The 23196-nt window shown below is 43.5% G+C and overlaps 2 protein-coding genes and 1 long non-coding RNA gene across 4 annotated transcripts; 2 read left to right on the top strand and 1 right to left on the bottom strand.

Moving 5' to 3' along the window:
* Positions 1-5047: 5047 nt before the first annotated feature.
* On the bottom strand, positions 5048-13472 carry LOC306943427 (high-affinity choline transporter 1-like). 2 transcript variants are annotated; one of them, XM_079529741.1, is made up of 9 exons: positions 13402-13472; positions 12286-12472; positions 9688-9804; positions 9384-9539; positions 8625-8773; positions 8243-8386; positions 7649-7742; positions 7045-7262; positions 5048-5802 (listed from the first exon to the last, which is right to left on the bottom strand). In XM_079529741.1, exons 1-9 carry the CDS (start codon positions 13405-13407, stop codon positions 5269-5271), a joined length of 1605 nt encoding a protein of 534 aa, XP_079385867.1. In that variant the 5' UTR covers positions 13408-13472; the 3' UTR covers positions 5048-5268. The 2 variants fall into 2 exon arrangements, with proteins under 2 accessions (XP_079385867.1, XP_079385866.1); XM_079529740.1 differs by having other exon boundaries at positions 7589-7742.
* Positions 13473-13681: 209 nt separating this feature from the next.
* Positions 13682-14411, top strand: LOC306943278. The gene is made up of 2 exons (XR_013792378.1): positions 13682-13855; positions 13978-14411. It is a non-coding gene; the product is annotated as an uncharacterized lncRNA (long non-coding RNA).
* A 3087-nt stretch (positions 14412-17498) lies between these two features.
* On the top strand, positions 17499-21788 carry LOC306943578 (cAMP-responsive element modulator-like). The gene is made up of 3 exons (XM_079529996.1): positions 17499-17879; positions 20295-20454; positions 20751-21788. Exons 1-3 carry the CDS (start codon positions 17849-17851, stop codon positions 20893-20895), a joined length of 336 nt encoding a protein of 111 aa, XP_079386122.1. The 5' UTR covers positions 17499-17848; the 3' UTR covers positions 20896-21788.
* Positions 21789-23196: the final 1408 nt, after the last annotated feature.

Here is a 23196-nt window from a genome sequence, read left to right on the forward strand (position 1 = left end):
TCCTATTGGTGAACAAACCTCTGCCGTCCTCCGACTGCTCCAACATCTATGGGAAGGTTGATATAGCTCCGATGCCCTTGCATCATCATGCTGTCCAGACAATGCTCTCATGATATCCACCAGAGCGTTCCGCTTCCGTCCTCCGACTGCTCCAACATCTATGGGAGGGTTGATATCTCTCCGATGTCCTTGCATCATCATGCTGTTCAGACAATGCTCTCATGATATCGCCACATTGGATGCTGTGTCTTCCTGGTGAGCTGGACCCTCGTCGGATGCTGTGTCTTCCTGGTGAGCTGGACCCTCGTCGGATGCTGTGTCTTCCTGGTGAGCTGGACCCTCTTCGGATGTTGTGTCTTGCTGGTGAGCGGGACCCTCGTCGGCTGCTGCATCTTCCTGCTCCTCGTCGGCTGTTGCTTCTTCCTGCTCCTCGTCGGCTGCTGTATCTTCCTGCTCCTCGTCGGCTGCTGCATCTTCCTGCTCCTCGTCGGCTGCTGTATCTTCCTGCTCCTCGTCGGCTGCTGCATCTTCCTGCTCCTCGTCGGCTGCTGTATCTTCCTGCTCCTCGTCGGCTGCTGTATCTTCCTGCTCCTCGTCGGCTGCTGTATCTTCCTGCTCCTCTTCGACTGCTGTATCTTCTGCTCCTCGGTAGATTCCGCCATCGGTGGTATATCCATCGTAGTCTTGATGTCCGAGCCTGCTCTGCTGTCCCAAGAATCGATTCCCATGCCGTTTTGAAGATGAACTCTCCTGTCCTACGCCGGGTCCTTCAATCTCTGCTGGACATGGAAATCCCACAACGTCGGGTCCCTGGCATCCAACCAACTGATGCCCAGAACCTCCGGAGCCCACCTGCTCCGAAGGCGAAGTGTGTCCCACCACTTCGGATCCCTGGCATCTAACCAACTGATGTCCAGAACCTCCGGAGCCCACCTGCTCCGAAGGCGAAGTGTGTCCCACCACTTCGGGTCCCTGGCATCTAACCAACTGATGTCCAGAACCTCCGGAGCCCACCTGCTCCGAAGGCGAAGTGTGTCCCACCACTTCGGATTCCTGGCATCTAACCAACTGATGTCCAGAACCTCGAAGTGTGTCCCACCACTTCGGGTAACTGGCATCTAACCAACCGATGTCTAGAACCTCGAAGTGTGTCCCACCACTTCGGGTCCCTGGCATCTAACCAACCGATGTCCAGAACCTCGAAGTGTGTCCCACCACTTCGGGTCCCCGGCATCTCTAAAAGATATCCAAGGTATATGGGTTGTAAGGCCAGACACCTTGGCTAGCATGCCAAAGGTAATAAAAGCTATCCAAGGTATATGGGTTGTAAGGCCAGACACCTTGGCTAGCATGCCAAAGGTAATAAAAGCTATCCAAGGTATATGGGTTGTAAGGCCAGACACCTTGGCTAGCATGCCAAAGGTAATAAAAGCTATCCAAGGTATATGGGTTGTAAGGCCAGACACCTTGGCTAGCATGCCAAAGGTAATAAAAGCTATCCAAGGTATATGGGTTGTAAGGCCAGACACCTTGGCTAGCATGCGTTGACAACGTCCAGAGCCCGTAGGCCCTGGGCCCAAATGATGATTGTTGAAGCGCACCTGCTCCACAAGCTATACCACCTGGTATTGTAGCCTCCTGGCTCCTGGGGAATCCGTCCCACCACCATCCTCTAAGGCCTCCGACATCCTGTTACTGCCGTACGCCCTAATCCGTTCTCGAATGGACCATGTAAAATAGCTCGAACCAGTGCTGGTTATTTAGTTAGGACCCACGACAGTGGTGTTCGATACGAACTTAACCGGGATGTGGAAACCTCCAATGAAAAGCTCTATAATTTGCTTGGCCAGATATTCCATCCTATCCAACTGACTCAGGCCAAAGATATTAGAAGATATTCTGCCCCCTTAAGTCTCTGACTGTAATCCTTTTATACTTTTTAGTTATATGTGTGTCATAATGACAATGCTATCCAATCGCATATGACGATGACACACGTGTACATCCCTATATGGGGTTCCCACATCAATCCGATGTCAGCATTGGATAGTTCCATTATCTCCACATATGGGCCATAAATCATCATCATATGTGGAGATCCAAGTGACAGCCTTTTATCCCCATATATGGAGATCCATTTGAGAGCCTTCGCAACACTAGGGCTTCTTTTTTTTTTAAGATATTTTTTTTTGCGGCTTACGCCTTTTATTGGTTTTTGAAGGGACAGACAGTAGGCTGACAGGAAACGGGAGAGAGATGGGGGAAGACATGCAGTAAAGGCCGTGTCGGGCTCGGGAGTCGAACCCGCGGCACACTGCGACTGGATTACCAGTCGGGTGCCCAGACGGTTACGCCACCGCCTGGGCCTATGCTAGGGCTTCTAACTTTGATCAGAGGTGAACACACTTCTAAGTGGAGATTGTGGACCCCCAGGCTGTGGACCAATAATTTCCACAGATTATGATTGTGGAGTGTTATTATAGTTATATGTTGTTACACTTTGAAACACTTTCTCTCAACGGTGAAAACCTTTTTCAGGAAGCTTTACTTGACCACTTCTGCCCTCATTTGCTTTTGTAGCAAATGGATCCTTCTGAACAGCACCACCTTTTTGCTGCACCATTTTCCACTTTAAATAATTAAAAAAATGGGCCACAGACATAGACAAGTCTTGGACTTTTGAGTGGCCGTTTTCCATAAGAGTGGCCCTTAGATTGTACTTTGTGCCAAATGTCATGCTTGCAACATAAAGTGAACGATTCTTATGAAATGTTGCCATTAATCTGCTTCGCTAGACCAGAAGAATAGGAAAGGCAGGTGACATTATGACAGGCCAGAGCAGGACCCACAAGCTGCACCTCAGTCACTTTAAGCCAAATTCCAATACCCAAAATCTCGGCCACTTGCTCACTCACTTACACATCCACATCCCCTCATTACTTACACATGATCACAGTGGTGAAGTGACATTGAAATTGGCTAGCAATATTAGTGGGAGGGGCCTATATAAGCGATGGATTTTACGTATATTTTTGAGTGGTGTAAACCACTCCTACAACTGGCTTTGTTTGTGCAGAAAACATGACCATGGTTGCTATGTTCACCCTGTTCACCCGGGTGTGATTTTTGAGTGGTGTAAACCACTCCTACAACTGGCTTTGTTTGGGCAGAAAAAATGAGCATGGTTGCTATGTTCACCCTGTTCACCCGGGTGTGATTTCATTACGTCAGACATGATTTCATTACGTCAGACAGGCCTTACACCACTCAGTTCACACGGGTGTGATTTTTTATTTCTTTGACGAAAGGATACGTGTCAGAGTTGAACGTAATCGACGCAGAAAGCACTAAGCAACGGAGGGTGAGAGAAATTTCTCGCCTCCAGTCCATCCCTTACATCGTCCGTCAATCTGGGAACAACCCCCAATCCAACGCAAGCAGCGTTCCTCGACGCAAGCAGAGAAATGTACCCCTGGCGACCTTTGGCAGCAGAGAGCAATGCTTTTCCTCCTCTGCTCCTAGACCCCCTCTTTCTGAAAGAGGAAGCCACTTCCGCCAGCTCCTTGAATTGTAAATGTAAACACGGAACGGCATGGATAGATCACATAAAACATGAGAAACATGACCATATCGTTCGAAGCACAGCTTTGCATCAGTGATCAGGCCCAAACGGAATCCGCGGCCTCAGTCTTCTGACGAGAACAGAGTGTGTACAAGCTCTGATAGTTGTGTATAATTTAGCTTAATTCCAAACGCCGATAGGGTTGCAGCATGACCCGCTCTGCAGAACGAGCGGGTCTTGCCGCAATCCTATCAGGGTTTGGAATTAAGCTATAAATTATCGTCTCCTATGCTTCCATTTGGTGACAATTTGGCCGTTTACAGACGCGACCTACAAACCGTGGTTTCCCCTGCAGAGATCTTTATGGTTCCTTTTCTCAGCCTCTTCAGTTGTGTATATTTACATGATCTTTAAATCCCAGGCAGTGGTTTTGTTGACAGCCTGATAACTATAGCTTCATAGTGTCACAGCTGCCATCTAGTGGATGAATAGTTGATTGCACATTATAGACCCACACAAGTCAACAATAGCAACGCAACTCTACAATAGCTACGCAGGGGACTCTGTAACGCCACTAATAAGCCCAACACAAGCCAAAACGGACTCTGTCGAGGCCTTTAAGGTAAAAAACACGGCTTGTGCAGAATTCACCTTTAAGGGAGACAGGCCACTTCCCAGAATAATTGCATAATCTCTCAACCAACAGGTGATTGTATTGTATTTGGGTTCATATTTCGGTTACAGCCTATAGAAACACCAACATTGTAAAGGCTATTGTTCATTGGCATCGTTGATCTGATCTCCTGGATCAGGAGGATGATTAGCTGGTCAACATTCTTGTGTCCTTGTCAAACTTGTTTCTCTTGTGAGTGACATGTCCTGAGCCATCTATTTTGTGGCTGGGGGAGGTGGGATACAACTTTTCTTCCTAGTTTTCCTTAGCTTCTAGGCCCTAGGGACTGTGGTTACAAACTTGTATGCAGATCGGTGCAGAAGATGCGACTGGGCCTCTTATAGCGCCACTGAGTTTGAATTCTGAACCCTGGGTCGGGTGGGTATATAGGACAAAGGTTTTGGATTGCAGCTTTAACAGCATTCTCATTTGGGTTACATTGAACTTTAAAAAAAATGCTAAATACTAAATGCAAATTACTAAATTTTTGAGAAAACGGTGACTCATAGCACTCAGCATACAGCAGAAATTTATTCAGCACATTAAATATGGAATATAGAAACAACAAATGAAGTACAATTTATCAGAATTATAGCCATTTCCAGTTTTTATAGTGATTAATTATGGTAATTACTCAATTTCTGACAAAACGGTGACTCATATCACTCGGCATACGGCAGAAATGGATTCAGCAAATAATATAGAAACAACACATTACATCTAGAGTTTGTGCCACTATGCGGACACCCCCGCCTGTATATTAAGTGCAGTGACAATTATCTCCCTCCCTGCCCGCCTTCACTCCCCAAACACAGACCAGTTGTGTTCGTATATAGATTACACACTTGACAAAGCCGCTTGCACCACGGTGGATTCAAACCCCAGACTCCGTGGTGGTACGCAGCTTGTAGTAGCTACTTTGCCACTGCACCACTCGAGCACCTCCCTTTTGAACAATTTAGGACAATCACCCAGTCACCCTGTACCTATCTGTAAAATATTTTTAAATCTGGTGTTCAACACTCTGTGTCCTTCATTGCCAGAGGACCATCTCATGTTGGATTTGCAAGGTCTCTTCTTCTTCTTTGGTGCCATCACCTGTGGGTGCTTGTGTCTGCGGTGGCCGCGAGGCTTTCACTCTGAACACGTCCCACTTCTCAGGAATTGCGCCTTTGTTGAAGAGCAGCGAAGACAGGTGAGAGAACAACAAGATGCTGGCCAGGGCGGAGAACATGCAGATGGTCTTGACGGGGGCAATCTGGACATGAACTCCATCCTCTAATTTGCACACTGGGAGGCAGAGCACAGTTGGAAGCCATAACAGGGGTTCTCCGCACAGCACTCTCAGCACAAACCCGACCAGGAAGCCCATAATAGCCCCGTAACCATTGGAGATGCTGAAGAAAAGGACAGCGACCAGTTGAGGGAGCACAATGATGTAGCTCACCTCCGACCCCAGGAACCAGAACACCATGATGCTGTTGTCCAGCACTGTGAGGGAAGTGCCAGCCAAACCCACCAACACCACAGAGACACGGACTACCCACTGGAACTCCCTCTGTGATGCCTATGGGAAGAAATGAGTCAAATGAGGCTGGAGATATTCATGAGGTGTCAACAAATACCTAATGGTCAGGAACAAATGTCTGGAGAGAGCGACTGATGGATTTCATTTTGTAATTTGTACCATTTTTGTTAGACAGTTGAACCTATTTCTTACCATTGAGGTAACACGGTTTTGTTGTTATAAACATTGTGCATAAATGTCACAACAAAAGGAAACGATACAAGAGCTGGCGGCTGACGTGATGACGAGGCGTGAACCAACGCTTTGTGTATAAAAACGATGTATCTCTGTTTTATCTTCAGAAGAATATATCTGGAACCACGCTTTTCCAATGCTTGTAAGATCTCTTCTCTGGAATAAACCCAAACATTATTGTGATAAGAAGGTTCCTCCATTTATTGATGTATTAACAAATTCATATACTGTCCAATAGATATGGACCAATAGAAAAATATAAAAATCTAACAGTAACAAAGGACATCTCTCACTTCTGGAAAATCTCCACCAGCCTGCATAAAATCATGTTATTCAATGTGTTTTACGTAGACTGGTGGTGACTTACCAGTGGTGACACAGAGAGCCCTTGCCACACATCCTTAAATTAGAGAAGTTGCCCATTAAGATGAAGTCAGAACTTCTGCCTTTGTGTGTGCAGACATCATACAAAGTTGAGGCAAGTTAGCACATGTGGACTAGGAAATATTTTTTTTAAGTAGGCCTACATAGGCCTGCATCTGTGAACAAGTAAACAATATACATTTTGATAACCTAACTAGCATCTATAGGCAATTAGGCACCAATAAGCAACAAGCGAAATAATTATGGAATGCTATTGAATTGAGGTAGAGTCTGAGGAGCTGGGCTTTCAGAGAATGGCAGAAGATAGGAAGTGTAGCCCACCTGGGACTACACTCACTGTCACTGTCATTTCACAGCTTGAGAGCAAGGAGGGCCAGTTGAAGTCTAGGGCAGTCTTATGCGTGTCTTAAGTACCAGGTCTTATTACTTAACTTAAGACCTGGAGGCGTGGTCAATGCTGTTTGGCCACTCAGAATAGCCAAATGGCATTGATCACGCCTCCAGGTCTTAAGTTAAGTAATAAGACCTGGTACTTAAGACACGCATAATACTGCCTAGCTCTGGTCTTGTCTTCTAGGTCTAAGTGACTTTGAGAGTTGGCCAGGGTGTCATAGGAACAGAAGGGGCAGATGTTCATCCAAAAATGCATCCGGTTCTTCTCACCTGGGGCCTCAGGATGGCCTTATAGATATTGGAGGTGAAGATGGTGGCTGCCGACAGCATGAAGGAGTCCACGGAAGACATCACCGCAGCAGCCACCGCTCCGATTCCAATGAAGGAGATGAAGGGTGGGGTGAGATGCATAAGGATGACGGGCATGACCAAACTCGCCTCCCCACGCTCAAACGGGGATGGAGAACCATATGAGGTCAGGTTCCAGTCTGACGAACATACAGTGATAGGTTCAGAGAGAACAAGTTGTGTATTAAGACTAGTAAGACTTATGATCAACAATGATTATGCAACAAAACAGCATAAAGTCTTATTAAATTATTACCATTGTTGTACATAGTGTTTTGAAGACATCATGTGACAACACTTGACTCTCACCCAACTATATATTTATTTTTATATAATATATATATATAACAGTGTTAACACCTGTATAATATATAGCCATAAACACCTGCTATGCCTGCCTATCTGTTTGCAATGGTCTTTGACATGTTTATTTATTTTTTATTTTTTATCAACAAGCCTTTGATACCTGTTGATGCAGCCACTGCCCCCATCAGTATAGGAGGGATCGCAAATATGAGAATAATACCGGCTGCGGCAAGACACATGATCCGGGCGTTTGCCTTAGAAGAGGCAGCCAGGGTCCTTTGGTGGAAGTTTTGAAAAGCCAGGTTCCCAAAAGCCTTGGAAAGGGAGGAAATCACAGTAAGTAGAGCAGGTGGTGATGGCAAATTGACAGTTCAACATGTTGATGTTGCCACAAAATATAGCATTATATTGACGACACCACATGAATGTCAGTGTTTCAAATTATTGAAGGGCCACTTATGATGGAAGATATTCTGGAAAATGCAAATGAATGCATTCTTTGAAGGAATGAAATGTGACACGCCAATACAATCCCTATCTTCTACTGCCACAGATTTGGTTGTTAATTCTTTCTCTGCGAAGTACGAACATATTTGTACCCCCCAGCTATGGGACGTTATCTGCTAGGTACGAACATATTCATAGCCAACCTTGTCCAGATTGATCCCAACTGAACTGGAGGATTCGGCCCAGTAACCTTCTAGATACAATCCTGTGACTCATGGCTTGATGAGTAGGCCTATTTCTCTTGTGAGTCTAGTGATAAGGTTATACCGTACTGTATATAAAAAGAAAAGTAAAACCACCAGCTTACAAAAAGCAGAAAGTTGTCCATCCACCTCCCTGCTCTGTCTGCATCCACTGTCCCGACCCAGGAGGCATGAACGGTGTGGTTGAAGGCTGTCTTTGTGATGTCAGAATAGGAGGGACTCATCAGAGCAAAGGGGGCACACAGCCACTGTGGAAACATGCATGGTACTTTATAAACACTACAGTATGTGCTGATGTTTGAGTTTTTGACACTTTTGGCTGTTCATCCTGCTCATCCAGGGAAAGAACAGCCAACAGAACTGTATAGCTTACATAGACTGCCCACAGAGAAGAACCTTCTCCAGTCCATCCATACCCCTAAATGTTTCTGTTTTACTGGTGACATCAGTGCTGCTCATCATTTGCAATTAGTGTGGAGTGCCTACCAGGCTGACAAAAATGAGAGTGAGCTGGACGACATCAGTGTAGGCCACAGAGTATAAACCTCCAAGTAGAGTGTAGAGAATGGCCACCGCAGCGGAGATCCAGATACTCATAGTGTATGGCACATCCAGGACCACACTCATGGTTGCACCTATCACACATGTAGACGCAGGCACGCACGCGTCAGTGACGACACACACACACACACACACACACACACACACACACACACACACACACACACACACACACACACACACACACACACACACACACACACACACCTATTCCAGGTCACTGAAAAATACAGCATCCAATTGTATTGTGCCTTATGGCCATCTGCTAATCAGAGTATAGTGTGGGGTCTGACCACCAGGAACATAGAATCTGGGGATCGAGAAATGTGTGTGATATAGGATTATCTATCTACAAACCCTGGGCAGAGAGGTAAAATCTTAAGCAATGTATAAAATTCTTCATATATTGAATGCTTTCCGTCCCTGAACTAGCAGCAGTTTGGTCAGGTTGCCTGTTCAGTGGGGTGCGGAACTGAAGGAATAGTGTGTTCATCCGCATGTGTTATGCGCCCACCCAGGGAAACTCCTCACTGTCAGTCGAAAAGAAGTGGACCAGCTAAAGATATGGGGAGATCAAAAAATCATTTAATGGTAGCTGGTCCACTTATTTTCGACTGACAGTGAGGATGTAGTGTATTACAACACAAGAATATACATTTATTAGTGTCTGCGTGCACACTGTACCTAAGCCAATCAATGTCCCAGTCAACCAGATGATTTCCGCTACAAGTGAGGCCAGGGACAGAAACACACTCAATACTTTCCCATACTTGATCTGAAATGGGTCGATCATGGTCACATATTTTCTTTCCCTCATTGGCTGGGCAAAGAACAGGCCACCTTAGCAACAGAACATAATAGAGATAGTCAGATGCAGCAAACCCGGGTTGTTATAGGATACATAGGGTATTTTGTCATTTTGACACAAATAAATAACTGATTATCTGTCATTTTTGGCAAGCGCTACCATTGTATGATTTTGTCTTACCAATTATGAAGGATGTTGAATGGCCAACAGGGATGACCAGAGCCCAGACCAGGCCCAGGTTTGGGGTGTATACTAGCTCTGTCATTCCAACAATGAAACCTCCTCCAAGCAATGTGGCTATAGGGGATTAATAAACAATTGACTCAAGGATAACAGTGATTATGCAATAAAAACAAAGAAGTGATGAGAAGTAGACATGAGGGTTGGTGATGAGAAGTACACATGAGGGTTGCTGATGAGAAGTACACATGAGGGTTGCTGATGAGAAGTACACATGAGGGTTGCTGGTTGCTGGTTTGAGGCCGCGTGCGGATGTTACGAGACCTGGGCACGAGACCTGGGCAGTGGGCACCATATATGGGAGAAATTTCTGCATCCCGGTTAAGTTCTGATCGTACACCACTACAGCGGGCTCTAACTTGCCTGGGGTGACCAGGGGGATGATGTCACGTGATGTCACGATGACCTGGGGGATTGCCTGGGGTGTGTGACGGGAATTGTAGGTTATGTGACAAAAATGCAAGATTTCATAGTTATCGCCATTCGGTCGCAACAAAACATGTCACTGAAGATGCCGTCAACTTGTTTCTCCGCTGTCATCCCAATAACCTTTTCTTTTTATTATCAGTTCTTTGCGTATCTTCATGCGTATCGTATATGGATGATCTGTCGAAATCGTTGAATGCTTGTAACACTGGGTAATGGTCTTATCAATCATTTGATGTATGCAGATGATTTAGTCATATTGAGCCCAAGTAGTGCTGGACTACAGCAGCTGCTCGACATATGTACTGAGTATGGCATTGAAAATGATATCAAGTATAATGCCAGTAAGAGTGTTGTTCTTATTTGTAGAACAAAAGAGGACAAAAGTCAAAAGATTCCTGATTTTAAACTATCTTTTAACACTCTGTCTGTAGTAAAGTCAAATATCTTGGACATTTTATTAGAGAACAGTTGACAGATGATGATGATATATATATCATCATCATCTGTCAACTGTTCCAGACAGAGAGCCCTTGGCTCTGTCTATAGACAGAGCCATAGGACAGAGGACAGAGCAGGACAGAGGAGAGGACAGAGCCGTAGGATGTATGCACAGGCGAACACCCTCGCAAGTTCAGTATGTGTTCAGAAGCAGTTAAGATTACTCTATTTAGAGCTTACTGTACACCACTCTACACTGCCCACTTGTGGTCAAGCTACAGTATTCAGAAACTTCAAGTAGCATATACACCGTCTCCACACCTGAGCGCAAAAAGGTTTTAAGCTGCGCACTTCTTAAGCTGCGCGCAGCTTAAAGCTTGAGTTTTTAGACAGCTGGTGGATGGAAAAGAAGCTCCACCTCCGCTGAAGACTTGAGCGGAGGAGAGCGTTTCCGGGAATCTGGCCGTCGCGCAAGAATTCAGCGGAGGTGGAGCTTAATTTCCATCCACCAGCTGTCTAAAAACTCAAGCTTTAAGCTACGCGCAGCCGAGAACGCGCGCAGCTCTTTTGACCGTCTGGCAGCACCTATAATGATGCCATGAGAATTTTACTCAAAAAGCCTAGATGGTGCAGTACAAGTGAAATGTTTGTGGCTGCAAGAGTCAATACTTTTCAAGCTGTTCTCTGGAATGTAATGCATAGATTCAGATGAATGTGTCGCTTGGATGACCAGGATGAGTCTGTGAATAGCATCATCATCAGTATAAGTAATAAGTCAAAGGTTGCACCAGATACTGCTCTAGCCTTAGAAGACATTGGCTTAAAAGCCTTTATTTATAACTGTCACAAATGCCTGTCTAACATGTACATTTGGACTGTTTTTTATTGGATGTATATTGTATTTTGTGTTTTGTGTGTTTTTCTATGGACCTTGAGTCCAAGGTGCAATAAAGGCCTTCATTCATTCATTCATTCATTCATTCATTCATTCATTCATTCTAATGTAATTTTACAATTGTGTTTCCTTTGCTTGATGTTTTGTGTAAAGCACATGTTGAAATGTGCTATACAAATAAAATTGCCTTGCCTTGCATAGCAAAAATTTGAATTGTAGAAAAAAACATCAAAAAATCAAATGAATGGCAAAACTTTTCAGAGATATACAAGCTCAAAACACATCGTGGTTGCATTTATAGCTTGTACATCTGTTATTTTTGCTATACTTTTGTGGGACACTGTATGAACTATAGAGGATTAATTTATTAAGAGATAAGAGGTTATTGCCCGACAGCAATGATATTGAAACGGATAATTAGAAGAATATAAGACATATAACAGAATAATCAAGATGGTTATTTTTTACATAATTATATCAACAAATCAACAGAAAAAAATCAAATCGATTTTTCACAATCGACTAAATTGATTCATCTGTGTTATACTTCAACAATGGTGGTTTATGGAAATAGTGAAAATAGCCAAACTACAAGCTTACAACGATGTGACGTGTTGTGAAATTGCATGTAGATCTGTTATTTTCACCATTTAAAAAATAACAATCGTAGTATATTAGTAGTAGTAATAGTATAATAATAGTAATCAAGGCAAAAGTTTGAAATAATCATTTTGATTTACAGTCACTTCGCCCCAGCCGGCCCTACATGTATATACCAGTCATGGTGAATATCCCCACTAGGAGACTGATGTTCCTGTTGGCCAGGAGGATGGTCTCTGTGCTGTTAATCCCCCCGCATCTCTTCGCCGTCTTCCTGGCCTTGAGCGAGGCCCAGATACCTGTCCCTAGAACCAGCAGGTAGCATATCACCATGGCAACGACTCCCGGGATGTTGATGGCCATCTGAAACAGACGTGTCCAGTAGTAGACTATAATGTTAAGATTGATTCAAATGTACTAAGGGTCCACTTAGACTACACACTGCAACTCAGTGACCAACTGACGCACAAGAGAATTAGAAGCCTGAGTATAATGGGGGGGGGGGGCTCAAGGCTGTGTTTACACACTTTTAAAATGTTTTGACTACACAGTACACACTCCAAGTGACCAACTGACAACCAAGGGTGTTGGGTGTGTTTAGCTGGTGCCTCAAGGCTGTGGTCACACAAGGCTCCTTATACTTTCTTTTCCCCCCCCTATCCTTCATAAAAGGCAACTAATTTGAACATATCCTAAGGCAAGATCAAGATGAGGTTATGGGGGAGAGGAAGCGAGTGCAATGGGGAGTGAGGGAGAAGAAGAGAGGGAGTAGAGAGGGATACATAGCATTCCAGGTGACTACCTCATGAATCGATAGAATACCAAGAGAATGCAAAGTTGTCACTCGGTTGTGACGGTGTGTTCTACATGGTCTAGTAGCAGTAGTGGCTCAGAGCTTCTGCCTGATGACTAAAAGTCTAATATATCCCCCTGCCAAGGTTGGGAATCCTCCTTTAGGCTAGTGGTTAAGAGGTTAAGATGTTGACTTTCCACACAGGAGATCTGGGTTCATGAGCTCATGCAGTTGAAGACGATGGGATTCTTCTCATTATGCTGCATTGGTGGGGTATATGTCAGCTGGCAGACATTATTATTATTATTATTATTATTATTATTATTATTATTATTATTATTATTATTATTATTATTATTATTATTATTATTATGTCCTCCTTTAATTCTGATTCCTAACCGTTACCGTTTTGTTATATTTGTTATGATTTACTTTTACCTATTCTTGTTTTGCTGTGAAACCTATTATGTTTACCTTCTGTTGTGATCTTTATACTTACCTGCATGTTATGTTGTTCTGAGTTGTTGTGCTGTTTGATTTGTGTTGCGTTTCCTAATGTTTTGCCACTGCGTCCACCAGTCACACACAAAACCACATAGTAACACCACCATAGTAATCAGAAATACATACAGCTGAGCATGAGTCTGTGACGCAAGAGAGACGTTCACCAACCAACATGCACGTACACAAGGGACAGAGCCAATCAACACGCAAGGTCATGTACGAACAAACAGAGGGAACATTCAAAACTGACAGCAGAATGAGAGAAGCACCCGAGAGAGAAGGACGCCCAGAGAGCAGCGGCGAGAGGAGCCGACCGAGTAGCAGCAAACCTAAAGAAGGAAGAAGTGACGACCTGATCAACCCTCGAACCCGTGAACCAGAAGTGGCAGTGTGTCATCAACCGCAGCGGCAGAGCCCGAACTTTGTTCGACTCTGCCTGGCATGTGAGTGTGAGTATTGAACCACACTGTTGAAGAAATCTATGCCTCGGCTAAGCCATTGAAATAGTAATCTGAGTTATTACGTATACCTCGATTCGAGTGATCTGCCAAATCCTCTCCAACCTTTCCAGGAGCGCTTGTGAAGAGGGTCAGGATCGAGCAGTGTGACGTAAGGAGAACAGATGAGTACCAGCCCCCCCGGGACATTGAAGTTGACTGCAGCGGCAGAGCCCGAGCTTTGTCGACTCTGCCTGGCGTGTGAGTATTGAACCGCACTGTTGAAGAACCCCTATGGCTTTTCCATACTACTAGAAAACTAAGATATTATATATTTCGATTGGAGTGATCTGCCAGTATTCTGCCCATATAGGCACTGCTGGCCAGCCTGCTGAATCCTCCCCTCCTACTGCACATCCACTTACCTTGTTCCCTCTATTCCATATGGTTATTTGTTTTATTATTCCAGTGATGCATTGACATGATGATTATGATGATTGATGATTTTAGAAACATTGTAAAGGGATTTTGATATTAAAGTAAAAGGTACCAACCTTTTAAACCGTTAGCCTTGCCTTGCGTCACACTAATTCTTTGACACGCTCATAACGAACCTGTGTTGCATTGCATGTAGTCTAGACTCTAGTCTAGTCTATAGCTGTTTTACCCAACTAAAAAGAGGACCTTCAGAAAGGTGGCGTAGTCGGTGATTACACTGTTTTAGTATCTTTATTCATATTCCAGGCACCCACTTTGCCTGGGGTGAGCGTGCGACCCGCCACATATAAACCATGATTCCCCCTGGTCGGCCATCTCTGGAATGGACAGCTTTGAAGCTTTTTGATCTTGCCTCATAGGCCGCGCCCTTATAAGGATCCTTCACTGCTTCTGGAGAAGCTTAGAAGTGAGGCACAGGTGACTCTTCCTTCTGAGCAGGTGTGTGGCGTAACGGTAGACACCATCAACCTCGACACGTACCGTCTTGCATTCTAGGAGAGCGATGATCCTCCTTCGGCCGCGTCACCAGCTTCTCATTGCGTATAGGTGGCGTATCTACCTGCCAGAGACGCTCAACGTTGCGGAGACGTTCTGCTGTAACAGGGTTGGTGGAAGTCAAGAGGCAGCTCTGGGGCGGGCAGTACTGTGGCAGACCCCTACCTGGGGCTACTACCGAATGACAACCTACCTCAAACCCTACCTAACCATAACCGCAAGCACGGAGCGCATCCCTCACCAACCTTAATCTGGTAGTTTTAACTGACCCCTCACTAAACCTAATCCGGTTGCCTGTAAAACAAGCGCCCCCTCAGTGACCATCGACTCCCAGGCTCTACGTAAAAGGTCATCCCCCCTACCTGGGCCCTGCAGTGTCCATTCTTGGTCTTGATGGCTGCAGGTGTCTGCTTCGCACTGGCTCAATAGGCACACTACTACTACAGATACTGGGTAGGAATGGTCCACAAGGCCAAAGTGTTTGAATGTGAAGGCACACACAATTGTGGTATAGCTGATGAGGGTGAGCAGCTGTAGAGATCTTGAAGGAGACCGTGGCTCGGTCGACAGAGGCATCAATCAATGACACAACTTTACACGAGGATACTATCAGAACACATAATAAAAACACATAATAAACATGAAACATAACTTACTGCTGGTCAATGATGCACACAGGAACGAAAAGGAATGGTAGAAAAAGAATGATAAAATAGTGTACAGTCTGTCCCGGTAATACAAACTTCTCTCACACAGTCACTTTGATCACTGATTAATGACAGGTTAAGTTTCTGCAGGCAGAGTGCATGTCCCATAACTTCTGGGTATGATGATGGCACGCGCATACCCTCTATGGAGCGTGCATGAGGATGTCTCTTGGACTTTGTTACACAGCTGGTACCGTTTGGGAACCACTGGTCTACACAACACACTGCTCCCCAGGAAAACTGCAGACTTCATCTGCTGCATGGCGAGGCCAGCAGCAACTGCTGTTAATGTTAATCTATTTGATAAAGTATGTAATTTAGGCTATGGGTATGTGATTAAAAAAAGGTATTGCAAGACTGACAGTATAGGCTACAGCTATATTCACAGTGAAAAGTGAAAAGGTATTCACAAGTATTCACATTTAAAATATTAAAGACAGACCTGAGTATTGAGTTACAGCATTTTCTATGTAGTGGTTTTCTAAAAGCAAACTTTTAAATTCAAACTACATTACAACATGGAAAAACAAACAAACATATAGCGATATCAATTTAATAAATTCATCTTAGGCCTCATTCACACATATCAAACACCATCAAACAAATTCACACATATCAAACACCATCAAACAAATGTTTGGTATTTTTTTTGTTTTTTTTAGGCCACCACAATGCTTTTCCAATGGGAGTCACATTTGTGTTTGATTGCTGATTGCTGGTGGTGTTCTCCCCCCCCCCCCCCCCCCCCCCCCCCAATTATGGCCTCTCATTAGTGTTGTAGTTTTGTTCTTTACCACTAGATGGTAGTGAGAAATCGCGAAACCTATTATGTAAACAAAGCATAAACAACACTATAGTGATAGGCCTATACTTTGAAAAAGGGAGGAATGCTTTGGTTAATAAAATCTAATATATTTTACTCGGACTGGATTCACTGCCTACAGTGTAAAGACAGTAGGTGTTTTACAGTATTGACTATTGAGCATAAAAAACACAAAACAATGACAAAGAGCAGCTTCAATGCTCAGCTTCAACAGCGTGTGTGTGTGTGTGTGTGTGTGTGTGTGTGTGTGTGTGTGTGTGTGTGTGTGTGTGTGAGAGAGAGAGAGTAGCTTACAAGTTACAAGTAGCTTACCTTCTTTTCTATTGTCAAAGATGATAGCAGGAAAATGGAAATTATGGAATAGGCTACATACTTCTTTCTCTCCCTCTTCTTTTTCTTTTTTTTTTTTACATTTTTCTTTTTGTAAAAAAAAATAATCACTTGAACCGTATAAAACAAATGTCTTTCTTTATTGTCAACTTAAACCACAGTCTTGAGACAAACACATTCCAAGTATTGTAATAAAAGTTAAACACCTGTTCTCTCTATATCTTGTCTGAGAGGAAATCTAGTGCTCAACAAAACAGCAGCCTTGCAAGTTGTTTGTTTGTGTTTGTGTTTCTTTCTTTCTTTCTTTCTTTCTTTCTTTCTTTCTAATATAGTTAAAAAACAATAGACTATTCCTTGCTTGCTTGCTTGATTGATTTAAATTGATTGATTGATTGATTGATTGATTGAAAATGTTATTAACAGTTTGCAGAATTACAGTACATTTCAAGCACAAACTCAATACAAAGGCTGTTAACTGTGAGTGGACGACCCAATTAAGCATTACACTTGTTTACAACAGGGTCCACCATGTTCAATTCATCAAAACATTTAGAGACGTACAGATAGACACTTCTATATAGACAAAGAAGTCGGCTCGCTTCCTTCCTTCCTTTTCTTCCTTCCTCTCTCTTAAAAACTTACACACAGTTTAGTGTGCTCGTTACAGTTTGTGTCCCAGCCTCTGGGGACATACAATCCCCTTGTTTTGTCGTGTGCGTCGCCTTCAGTTGCGTCACAGGAGTTAAAAATACACCTTGCTCACTCAATTTGCCCCGCCCCCTCCCCTCCCGGGGGCCGGGCCGGACCAGCTTGCATTGTGCACGACCATAGTGTGCACGACCCGTTTGTAGAGAAGGAGGAGGGAGGGTTTGGGACGAGAGAAAAAAACAGAAACCCAGTCTGATGATGTCACTGTGATGTCAACGTCCCTAATTGTAATCTTGTGCCAAGTTCATGGGTGACCAGCACTTCTCCTCTCGGTGTTGAAGTTGTAGTTGTAGGCATACGAGAGGAGAGACGCAGATAAAGAGGGAAAGCGAAAGGGAGATAGGTTTATGGTTTACAGAGAAACTGGGAAAGAAGGACAGAAGTAGACTGCCTGTGGTGCCGAGGAGTGTTACTACCGTTGTTCTGGATTATTGGACAGAGGACATGGCTGTGACCGGAGATGAGACAGAGTCAGGTAGGGGGAGGTGCATGCGTTTTATTTGATTAATATCAATGTTATTATTTTTATTGTATATTATTTTATGTATGAAAAGTCAAGTTCATATGTCACTGTCTGTCTGGGAAGTAGTTATCTTCTGTTGCTGTTTTTATTCAGATAGTTAATTTGTATTATCCAGCAGGCTACTTTAATCATAACCTGGCAAAAAATATAACTTTGTGTATATGTGTTTGAATTGAATGCATACATTGCCACTTGGAATATTAGTGGGCTCCTGGAATATTAGTGGGCTGAGCTCCTAAACATTGTGGGCACTTCACTTGAAAGAAAGAAAGAAAGAAAGAAAGAAAGAAAGAAAGAAAGAAAGAAAGAAAGAAAGAAAGAAATAATTCAGTGTAGGTCTATATGCTTTGGAATAATGTAAATTAGGCCTACATGATTTGAACATGCACGGTACATCATGATTATCATCAGACCTATTGGGGCTAGCCTTAAACTATGCCTGTAGGCTAAAATGTTGGCTCTCCACAGGTGTAGCAACTGTAGAAATATTAGACTGTAAATGTCATGTATTTCATTTGGCCCCCCCATTTATACAATAAATGTAGATAAATATAACGTCAAATATATATATATATTTTTAAATGATTCCCTGAGTTTTCTATGACCCACGATTCTGATTACCTATAGTTCAAGTAACATAAAAACAACAGCTAGTAAAAATGGCTCAAGTTGAGCAGAAATGTTTCAGCATACTTTCACTGACAGGTTAACCAAACAAGGCATTGGCAATGAGTGTTTGGTTAGCTTGCTCTCTGTCCCTGACACACACACACACACACACACACACACACACACACACACACACACACACACACACACACACACACACACACACACACACATACAGTTCAAATCAAATGAGCTTTATTGGCATGACAAAAAATAGTTTGCATTGCCAAATCAAGTGTCAATGAAAAAATCACACCCGTGTGAACTGAGTGGTGTAAGGTCTTATATAGCCTGTCTGACGTAATGAAATCATGTCTGACGTAATTAAATCACACCCGGGTGAACAGGGTGACCATAGCAACCGTGCTCATTTTTTGGCACAGACAGACAGACAGACAGACAGACAGACAGACAGACAGACACGTAAACTAACAAAGCCAGTTGTAGGAGTGGTTTACACCACTCAGAAAGTGGTATGGTGTAGACAGAGCTATGTCACATTGCAAGGGAAAGATAGCTTACAAAACCACAACATTGTTCATTTGTTGTTAGAAACAGTTACAGTATGTATGTACTAGTAGCCTACATGTGTATAACACACACAGCGTTCCTCTCTCTCACAGCCACACTTCCAGGCAGGCAGCATGCAGGGAGGCGGGGTGAGAGGAAAGGAAGGGAGGGGCCAGGAGATGAGAGGGTGGGGGTTGGTGGTGCTGTGGGGGGGATAGTCAGCCGGCGGTTTGACGTCATGCCGGTTTCCTGGAACACGAGGGGGAGAGAGAGATCCGCGCAACTCAGACGCACTCGCTGACGTCAGCATATCGCCTGGCTATACTCCGCCCAGTCAGAGAGAGAGAGGGAAAGGAAGGGAGGGAGGGATGGGGGGGGGGGGGGGGGGGGTGGTAGACAACTGTGTGTCTGCCTGCTCTGAATGACTGGTTATGAATGAGTGAGAGCTTTTTCAAGAGCAAGAGTTACAGAATGGTTCCAATCCGGTCATTCATGTCACTGCCTGCCTGCTCCAGAAATAGCTCCTTAATTCAATAGGTGCGATAAATATAGGACAGGCTGTTTTGTTGAGCACTCCCACACAAAGTTGAATCAAAGAGCCTCTAATCACTCAGCGCTGTGTGTGTGTGTGTGTGTGTGTGTGTGTGTGTGTGTGTGTGTGTGTGTGTGTGTGTGTGTGTGTGTGTGTGTGTGTGTGTGTGTGTGTGTGTGTGTGTGTGCGTGCATGTGCACGCTGCTGACAAATGTGTCAGTGTCGGACTGTCGGTACTTGGAGGCCATGACGTCTATGACACCAGTATGACGTCAGCACCCTCTGCCCTGCATTGTGAAATAGGCACAACATACTTCGGAGGTCAATCAGTAGGCTACTAGTACTATCACATGAATTCTGTGATGTCAGCACTGTGATTTCCCATTTATGTCGTTGCCTAGCGTCCAGGTTATTGCACAATAGCTATGGCCAGTGACAAGGACTATGACGTCTATTTCTATCTAAATTCTGGAAGAGGGCATTGTAGCAGACTAGAATTTCTGATCGAGTTAAATCCAGTTTGAAGAGGTCTCCATATATGGGCATGTTAAGTTTGTGTCACCCACCATCCACCGCAAACAAGTCTAATATACAGTATATGGATTCATTCAGAAAAAGTCATAGCTCTAATAACTTTGCGCTCTACCCTATTTCAGCCGCCACAGGAGACATGCCAACCTACCAGCTGTGTTCGCCTAGCACAGGCCTTACTCAGAGCATCGTGATCGCTGCGTCCCCAGGCACCATGCACTGCCCCTCTGGACAGATCCCTGAGGAGGTCACTCGCAAGAGGGAGGTCCGTCTCATGAAGAACAGGTGAGAAACGGATTGATTGATTGTATACTTTATTAGTGAAAAAACTTAAACAGCACTGAGACTTTTATTGAACTGTATTATGCTCAAATATAGACATGCCCCAATTTATGGGTATGACTGACATCACAACAGTACTGACTTATGACTTCATAGTACAGAGTACAGACATCACAGTACCGCCTTCACAGTTATGAGTTATGACATCATAGTACTGACATGACATCACAGTTATGACATCATAGACTATGGGTCAATGTGTAAATGTCATCTTGTTCCCCGCTCGTCTCGTTCTCCAGGGAGGCAGCACGCGAGTGCCGCAGGAAAAAGAAGGAGTATGTCAAATGTCTAGAGAACCGCGTGGCTGTGCTGGAAAACCAAAACAAGACACTGATCGAGGAACTCAAGGCACTCAAGGACATTTATTGCCATAAAGCAGAGTAGAGACATCTCTTATTTTGTCACAAGCTCTACTACTGAAGATAAACACACTGAGCTGTTTACAGACATAGCCTATATTTTGCTTATATTGACGGAACAAAAGCTACGTCTTTGTGTTCTAGCTTGCTGTTGTATGGTCGGGGAGGGAGGTTGTGGGGCTTCCAGAACTGAATGGGCAAGTACAGCACTTGCCTAAAACCCGGCCAGACACACGTGACAGGCCAATGGACAAGGAGTATGGAGATTGGAGAAGGAAGAGGAGCAAAGTGGCATCCCACGTAAAGAGTCCTGCTTAACCACATGAACCCTAGCGTCCCTATTTTAACTGAAGAGGTTTGGTGGCGGGGGGGGGGGGGGGGGACACCGGAGGGACACCGGTCCAGAAAGTATAGCCTATATACGGTTGAAGTGGTTACGTTTGTTCGGGTTGCGGCAGATGTTCACTAGCCAGCGAGTTTCACTCAGGTCTGCATACAAATGGAGCACGCAAAGCTAAAGCTACACAGAACCAGCTAGCACCAGCAAACACAGCCCACCCAACATAGATCTATACCTACGTTTCTGAGAGTTGTTGTAAATAATTCCGTTTTACTCTCATCAGTGATTGGTTCCGTTTTTTTGTATTTCTCAAATGTATTGATGCATCATTGTTATTAGGATATTTATACTTTATATTTTTCTACCCATTAGAATGTTTAACCTAATAACCTATACAAAACAGTCTTTATTTTTCATGTTGGAGTTACTATTGAAAGCACAGAAAGTACCTGATATCTGAGTGTGGTTATTATTATTTTTTACCTTCCAAAATGTGCCATTGGTGATACTGTACCTGAAAACATTGCAGATAAGAAAGAAAGAAAGAAAGAAAGAAAGAAAGAAAGAAAGAAAGAAAGCTCAAATACATAACTTACTTGGAATTCAATATAAAGAATAACTGCCTGACAATAGGTCTCAAAAATGATGTCCCATTCATGTAGTAGACATGTTCAGGTTAAATTGTTCAATCACTGTATTTTTCAATACAAATTCCTATTTCCTATAATGAAGTGAACAAGCAATTGTTATATGACTATAATAGAAACCCCTTCCTAGAATAAATTGCTTGTACATCGTTTTTTTAACCATAGTGACATCTGTGGTGTTACAGGTCAAAATTTACAGATCTACGCTTTTTAAAGTCCATTAAAATGTCCCTTGTCCAAACAATATTTTGTTCAAATTAGCAGATGCAAATCGAACATGAATGTGAACAAGATTGTTTATTTTCTGTGTTCAAAATAACAGATTAAACACGTTAATGTTCAAGTACAATGTCTGTGTCCATATTCTGTGAAAAGATTTGAGCTCCCATTAGCAAAACGGAGCCAGTTTAAGTCCAATTGTTGCCAGGGAGGAAGGGGTGAGGTGAAAATATGAATCTCGCTTGAGCCACAGTCTGAGGCTCAACTACCCACAAGAGATTTAGAGATCTTCAGAATTGACAAAATGGTGACTTTGTTGCCTTTTCTGGTTTCTTTGAGGATATAATTTTTCAGCCCAATAAACAACTAGATGCTCTTTATTACTTATTTTAACACAATAGAAGGTTGATCAAATGGTGCATTTCTCAATTGAGTACCACAGACGAAAAACAGTCTTAAGTCCAAATTTCAGACTGACCCCTCCACGAAAAGGCCTCGTTGTCCTGAACCCTTATCTATCATTTATATATTATGGATCAATAGTGTGGACTTAGACTGTTATTCGTCTGTGGTACTCAATTCTGAATGAAAGAATTTAGAGCTCGACGTCAACTAAACACTCTGTATAAGTGTGATGCCAGTGACTGTTTTTTCTTGATGTAAAGAACGTTTTATTTATATGATTAAGCAAGTGATGTTTCCAGTAATTGGTGGACTGGAGGGTGGCTTGCTCCATTAGCCACTTAAACCCTACTTAGTTGACCGGAATCCCCCAGGGCTCTATACTAGGCCTGGTTTCGCTTCTGCTATATTTTTGCCAAATCTTCACACCAAAATAGGGATGCTAGGGGAATGCTTGGAATGCCCTTTTCCTTGTGTCTTTCTGTTTACATAGCCAAGCAGTAGTCTGTTCCACTGAATATATTGTATTATTTTTCTAAGTTTTCTGCTGAATCTGTCTTGAGAATCGTAGTAGGCTGGCATTTGAAAGACTACTCTGATACAAACCAATAATTGGTTTCCAGAGCAATTATGTCAAGGTCTCAATACGAAGGACTTTGGATTCGAACTGCAATGCAGGTTTTTGTTTTGTTTTTTGTTTCCATACAGTTAGATAGAA

This window comes from Electrona antarctica (assembly GCF_951216825.1).
Source record: "Electrona antarctica genome assembly, chromosome: 19".
In the NCBI taxonomy this organism is placed as follows: domain Eukaryota; kingdom Metazoa; phylum Chordata; class Actinopteri; order Myctophiformes; family Myctophidae; genus Electrona; species Electrona antarctica.